We start from the raw sequence: 7,351 nt of genomic DNA, 5'->3' as shown, positions 1-7,351 counted from the left end.
ACAGGCCAGGCGGGTCCCTCAGAGAACGGGAAGTGCACCTCCCAGGAGCCAATGCCACCGAAAGCCGCTGTGGCCAGACGGCCATTCTTCACAAGATGCTGGGGATCTGGACTTTTACGTGAAATATACCAAGTTTTAAAAGTTGGCTTAATGTATACACTATCCAGGCCAAGAAAACAAGTTGGCAGGGTGGGTCCAGGCGGAGGCCCCAGGAAGACAGCACTCCTGAGGCCCTGCAGCCAACAGAACCTCTGAGATGGTGGGTGTAAGCCAGCGGTTTTCAAGGTTTTGTTTATTTGAGTAGTTTGTAGCCATCATCATGTTTGATCCAGTTGGCCTTCACTGCCTTGATGTTACTCACAAGGTTCTGGGCCAGGCAGACACCAAAGATCTGGAGGAAAGTGATGCCCACAAAGACCCCAGCCACAACGATCAGGTTGTCCTGCAACCACTTCTCAAACTGGCCCACACAGCCTTTGGTGTGGATGGAGCCCTGCTGCTTCAGCTCCAGTTTGAGCCGGACATCATAGCCACACTGGGTGTTGAGGACATCTTCCGCAGGGTCTCTGATGCAGCAGGAGAAGGGCATCCTGCAGCGCTCCCAGCTCGGGTTCAAGTCAGTGCAGTTGAAATAGATATTGAGGTTCCAGTCATTAGTCCCTCGGGCTCCGCAGCAAGACCAATATTCCTGAGCAAAGTCAATGAGGTTCTGGAGGTCAGTGTTGTCCCGATAGGCCTTGACGTTATTGTTGATGAAGAAATTGAGCTGGTCTCGAATCCAGTCCTTGAATACGAAGGCCAAGATCCCTGTTGCTAGCTCCAGGAAGAAGATGAGGCTGTGGAACACTGAGAAAAACTTGAGCAGGAAGGTGTACTCCCGGAGTGCCCCGATGCAGCCGGCAAAGCCCAGCACCAACATGACACCTCCAACCACTACAAACAGCCACACAGGGTCGAGGCCTCCCAGATCTGTCAGCGCCGAGATATTGGAGAGAACGCCCTCCTCACCCCAGGCCCAGAGGCCAATGGCCAGGAGCAGGGCTCCCAGCATCCCAGAGGCTGCTTCTTATTTCTTTCTCACAAAGTGAAAGTGGGAGTGTGTGAGTGTGCAATGACACACCTCAGCATTTTAGATTAGCACAGCTCAACTTTCTATAGCCATATGCATCACTGACTTTATAACTTCTCAAAGTGGCAAAAATGAACATGCTTATATTGCCTCTTCATAGCATATAAAGTAAGAAGCAAGGGAGTGTGAAATGGGTGAAGGGGGTCAAAAGGCAAAAACTTCCAGTTATAAAATAAATAAGTCATGGGGATGTAATGTATAGCCTGGTCACTATAGTTAGTAATGCTGTACTGCATATTTGAAAGTTGCTCAGAGAATAGGTCTTAAAAGTTCTCATCACAAGAAAAAAATTTTGTAACTATGTATGTTAACATGTTAACTAGACTTATCGTGGTAATCATTTTGCAATATATCAAATATCAAATCATTATTTTGTACACCTGAAACTAATACAATGTCATATATCAATTACATCTCAATAAAAACAAACAAAGAAAAACAAACATATGGCCTACCTTAACAAACCAGGGGAGGAACTTACAAAGGGGTTTCAAGAGCCTAGCCAGTGGTAGTACTGCCCAAACGAAGAAAATACAGCTTTATGGTTAAGATCACATTCTCCAGGGTCAGACTACCAGGGTTCACCTTCCAACTCTACTTCTTACTAACTATGTGACCTTGGGTAAGTTAAAAAGTGGAAGACTAATAGTTCCAGTTTCATAAGGTTGTTTTGAGGATTGAATGAAGTAATTCCCATAAATGTTACAGAACTATGCACTCAATAAATGTTAGCTCTTATTACAAAACAAAAATGAAGAAGCAAAAATATATACACTTAAAATTATGTTTAGTAATCGGTGTTTCAGTTTAGAAATGACCTAAACATCCAATAAATATTCATTAACTTGATTTAGTGTCAGTCCAAAGCTTTAGGTTACCCAACCCCCTTACAAATCCTCTTCAAGTTGACATACTACAGAACACAGTTACTGTTGAAATACAATTTTCAATAAATATAATAAAATAATAAAATAATTACTGTCAGAATGATGAATCAATTTGACTAAACACAAATCCATATTTTTCATAACCTTAAAAATTAAGTAGAAGTAATGCTAGCTTATTTGGGGGTATATCTGTATACATTTAGGAAGAACTTATCTAAGTAGAATAAAAACATAAGTTTGTATTACACTTACATTAATAAATCAAAAAAATTATTCTTTTTATTAAGCCAAAAATACTAAACTGGACTAATTTGCCAAAAAAATTGCCTAAATCATGTGAACTTGAATTCTTAACAATTCTGTATCTGTTTCCGTAAGAAAACTTTTTAAATCTAGCACATTGAAAGTATTAGAAGTTCAACCTCCTTATTTTCTGAAATGAGGAATATTCAGTTTATATATGTGTTTATTTCTACAAACCAGTCAGAACAGAGATCCTTAAAGAGACCTTATAATCAAATTTAGTAATGCCACCTGGAGGTAGAAAATATTCCACTTTCACACAATGAGAGGTAAAAACCTTTCTGAACTATAGATATAACGACAGACAAACAAGTGCAAATAGAACTTTGAGCTTAAATTTTAAAATTTCAGCCATAGGTTAAGAGTAGACACAAAATTATAAAACTCCATGGTCCATATAAAGGACTTGTTCTGTCCACAGTGGATATAAATTCTTCATTGATTTGAACTCAAAATAAACAAACACACAAACAGAAAAGATAAATAAACCAGTCTCTGACATTTTTCATCCAACAGGGACAAGCTATCTACTGACCATTAACCCATCTACAGAAATCATCAAATTGTCAGACCATTAAACCAAATTTCCAATAAGGAATAATTTATCAGCTAAAACAAATTGAAAACAAAATGAGTAGAAAACAAAATTAAAATTTGGAAAAACGGAGAGTCACCAAAGTCCTATTGCCTCTTTGAATTCACCCCTGGAAGCCAAAAGAAGATGTGCCCAGGTTTACACCACCCATGAGATTGATGAATGTTACCTGGCTCTGTCAGGTGAATCCATTGGGCATCTTGGTGGAATTTCCAAAACTGTTAAAAGACAATTTCAGAAAAAAGCAAAATCATGAATCTCACACAGATATAAAAATGAACACGTGTTAAGATTTTTATTTTCCTTATATGATATGAGGGAACCAAACAGATGTAATAACTAGTTCAAAAGAACACACATTTGGGGCACCTGGGTGGCTCAGTCGTTAAGCGCCTGCCTTCGGCTCAGGTCATGATCCCAGGGTCCTGGGATCGAGCCCCGCATCGGGCTCCCTGCTCAGCTGGAAGCCTGCTTCTCCCTCTCCCACTCCCCCTGCTTCTGTTCCCTCTCTCGCTGTGTCTCTCTCTGTCAAATAAATAAATTAAAAATCTTAAAAAAAAAAAAAAGAACACACATTTATATGGAATAAAGGAATGTTGAGACGAATTGCAAATAGACACAAAATAGATTTTTCCACAGGGAGGAAGTTCATTGCATCTCTACCAGCCAGGACGAAGTTCACTTATCTATCAGCTACCTACAACTTTCAAGAGTCGCAAAATAGGGCACCTGGGTGGCTCAGTTGGTTAAGCGACTGCCTTCAGCTCAGGTCATGATCCTGGAGTCCCAGGATTGAGTCCCGCATCTAGTCCCGCATGGAGTCTCGCATGGGGCTCCCGGCTCAGCGGGGAGTCTGCTTCTCCCTCGGACCCTCCCCCCTCTCATGGGCGCGCGCTCTCTCTCTCAAATAAATAAATAAAATCTTACAAGCAAGGGGAGTGGCAGGCAGAGGGAGAAGCAGGGTCCCCGCTGAGCAAGGAGCCCAATGGGGACTCCATCCCAGGACCTTGGGATCACAACCTGAGCTGAAGGCAGATGCTCAACCAACTGAGCCACCCAGGCATTCCAAAAACAACTTTTATTTTTTTATACCATAAAATTCACCTATTTCAAGCGTACAATTCAGTGATTGTTGGTAACTTTACTGTGGTATAACCAATACCACAAATCAGTTTTAGAACATTTTCATCTCCCCAATAAAATCCTTCACACCCATTTACAGCTAATCCACTTTCCACATCCAGTCTCAGAAAACCACTAATCTACTTTCTGTATTTATGGACTTGCCTTTCTTGAACATTTCATATAAATGGAATGATACAATATATGGTCTGCTGTGTTTGGCTTCTTGCACTTAGCACAGTGTTTGTGAGGTTCATTCATGATACAGCATGTGTCTGTAGTTGATTTCCTTTGACTGTGAATAGTATTTCATCCTATGGATATATCACATTTATCTATCCTTTCACTGGTTGATGGACATTTAGGTTGTTTCCAAATTTTGGCTATGAACATCCATGTGCAAGTCTTTCTGTGGATATATTTTAATCTCTCCCGGGCAATTGCATAGGAGTAGAATTGTGAGGTAGTATAATAGTTTTATCTTTAACTTTTTGATGAACTTAAATTGTTTTTCAAAGTGGTTTCATCATTTTACATTCTCACCAGCAATGTATAAAGTTCTCAGCTTCTCCATGTCCCCCACACATTGGTTATTGTATGTCTTCTTTATTTTAACCATTCTAGAGGGTATAAAATGGTATCTTATTGTGGTCTTAATTTGCATTTCTCTGATGACTAAGGATATTGGGCCGGGACACCTGGGTGGCTCAGTCGTTAAGCGTCTGCCTTCGGCTCAGGTCATGATCCCAAGGTCCTGGGATCGAGTCCTACATCAGGCTCCCTGCTCCTTGGGAGCCTGCTTCTCCCTCTGCCTCTCTCTCTCTCTGTCTCTCATGAATAAATAAATAAAATCTTTAAAAAAAAAAAAAGGATATTGGGCCAATTTTTACGCACTTCTTAGAAGTCCTTTTAAAAGAAGGAGATTTTCAGGGCTCCTGGGTGGCTCAGTTAGTTAAGCGGCTGCCTTCAGCTCAGGTCATGATCCTGCCTGGTCCTGGGATCCAGCCCCGCATACGGCTCCCTACTCAGTGGGGAGCCTGATTCTCCCTCTCCCCACAACCCCACCTCCACCCTTCATCCCCACCCCCGCTCATGCTCTCTCTTGGTCGCTCTCTCAAATAAATAAATAAAATCTTAAAAAAAAAAAAAGAATGTGATTTTCTTAAGGATACTGGCCGTGCTTGCACATGTTCCTGCTCACTCTCTTGCTCTCCCTCCCACCCACTGAGAGAGACTTTACAGCATCTCACTTAATGTTGGAATCACACACACACACACACACACACACACACATTATAGTAAACATATGAAAACTTAACTCCTATCTCACATATTATTTACACAAGAATGAAATCCTTGATCTAATTCCCTTGGGTAGATATACTGTTGGAATTCAGAACTTTTCAGATTTTAGAATGATAATAGATTGCATATACCATATATTACATAATGCTTCCATAGGGGCTTGGGACAGTATTCATAATCAAACACATTTCTATTTCTGCAGAAAAAAAAATGTATGAATATTTACACCAAGAGGCATAAATACAGATCCTAAACAGCTTCAAGTTAGTTCAGGTTAGGTTGTGCTGCCAAATCAGTTCAACCCAAACTAACCAAAAAAAAAATTTTATTTTCAGAACTTTCTGGATTCCAGAATTGTGAATAAAGACCTGTGGGGCTATTTATAATAATGTAAGAGTTGGGGGTACCTGGGTGGCTCAGTTGTTGAGTGTCTGCCTTTGGCTCAGGTCATGATCCCAGGGTCCTGGGATCGAGCCCTGCATCGGGCTCCCTGCTCTGCGGGAAGCCAGCTTCTCCCTCTCCCACTCCCCGTGCTTGTGTTCCCTCTCTCGCTGTGTCTCTGTCAAATAAATTTTTAAAAATCTTTAAAAAAAATAATAATGTAAGAGTTGAATAGGCTACCTGACAATGTTCAAGTTATTTGACATCTAATTAAATATTTATTAATTTTGATTTTTCAATTTTCTTTTTATATTTTGGAGCCAAATCTCAACCATTTTTTTCCCCAAATCTCAACCATTTATTTAATTAATTTATTTTTTAAAGATTTTATTTATTTATGTGAGAGAGAGAGTGAGTGAGAGAGAAAGCACAAGTGGGGGATGGGGAGAGGCATAGGGAGAAGCAGACTCCCTACTGAGCAGGGAGCCTGACCTGGGGCTGGATCCCAGGACCCAGGGATCATGACCTAAGCTGAAGGCAGACGCTTAACCCACTGAGCCACCCAGGCGCCCCCCAAATCTCAACCATTTAATAGACTACTAGGAATCTCTTGGACTCTGTGCACTGTGTCCCCAGTACAGATAAAATACTCCTGTGGATTTATGCAAACAAGAGAAGAAGGGACTCAGAAACAAGAACAAAAACAAAAGAGTAGCATGAGCTTGTAAGAACAGTAAAGGAAGGTTAACGGCCAGAATAAGTGAGTGCTTGAGAATAATGCTGAAATGAGGAAGGAGAACGTTTACTCAGTACCTATGAAATGCCCAGCACTGAACTAACTTTTTTCAAATGCCATTGCTTTCATCACCATCCAAAAACCTATAAAGGGGGTATTATTATCCCCATATTGGAGATGAGATCAAATACTCAGAATTTAAGAGGTTTCCCCAGAATTAAACAGTCAGTATGTGATGGAGCCAGGATTTGAAATCTCTGTTTTCCAATTCCAAGGTCGATACTCTTCCCACCATAATGTCTTGATATATTCAGAATAGAATACATACAAAGAGAAAGAGTCATCCTTGGGGAAGAGATTTTTGTCTTTTCCATTAGGTAGGATAATTAAGCTGATTGGAGATAAGCAAAAATGACCAAGAGAATTGAATACCAACAAATACAAGGAAAGAGGAAAAAGACACCCAACTAATTTAAGAGATTTTACATCTTTAAGCCTGATTTTCATCAAAGGTTAACATAAGAGTCTGCAAATGTAATTTCAGAACCAGAGTTAGTAATAGCCACGAATCATGGAGAAAAGAAGGAGTATTTGGCAAATGCACAAACATTTTCCTTATTTCTAAAATTTGGCGGGGGGGAGGTAAATTCCAAAAACATTAGGTCAGTAAAGTTTGACCGCAACCTTGAGCAAAACTTTTAACTGGAATCCTAAACAGATGACTAATGGAGCAGAATATAGTGATCACTATTTCACTAAAACCAGTGAGTATCCCAAAATAAGCCACTCTTCTTTCATATGGTTCTTCAACTGATTCTGAGAAGAGGGTCTTAAGCTAAAGTCCATGGCTTGTGAACCTTGAAATTATATGCAAAATTTAGTGCATGTGAACA

General features: G+C 40.3%; 1 protein-coding gene across 1 annotated transcript; it reads right to left on the bottom strand.

Annotated features, from left to right (window-relative positions):
* Nucleotides 1-259: 259 nt before the first annotated feature.
* Nucleotides 260-1,051, bottom strand: LOC110582530 (tetraspanin-17-like). The gene has a single exon (XM_044914709.1). The coding sequence runs from the start codon at nt 1,049-1,051 to the stop codon at nt 293-295; it is 759 nt and encodes a 252-aa protein (XP_044770644.1). The 3' UTR covers nt 260-292.
* Between the last annotated feature and the right edge of the window lie 6,300 nt (nt 1,052-7,351).

Source organism: Neomonachus schauinslandi, chromosome 1 (genome assembly GCF_002201575.2).
Source record: "Neomonachus schauinslandi chromosome 1, ASM220157v2, whole genome shotgun sequence".
NCBI classification, from domain to species: domain Eukaryota; kingdom Metazoa; phylum Chordata; class Mammalia; order Carnivora; family Phocidae; genus Neomonachus; species Neomonachus schauinslandi.
The sequence above is the reverse complement of the archived record's forward strand: the minus strand, read 5'-3'. Positions and strand labels throughout refer to the sequence as shown.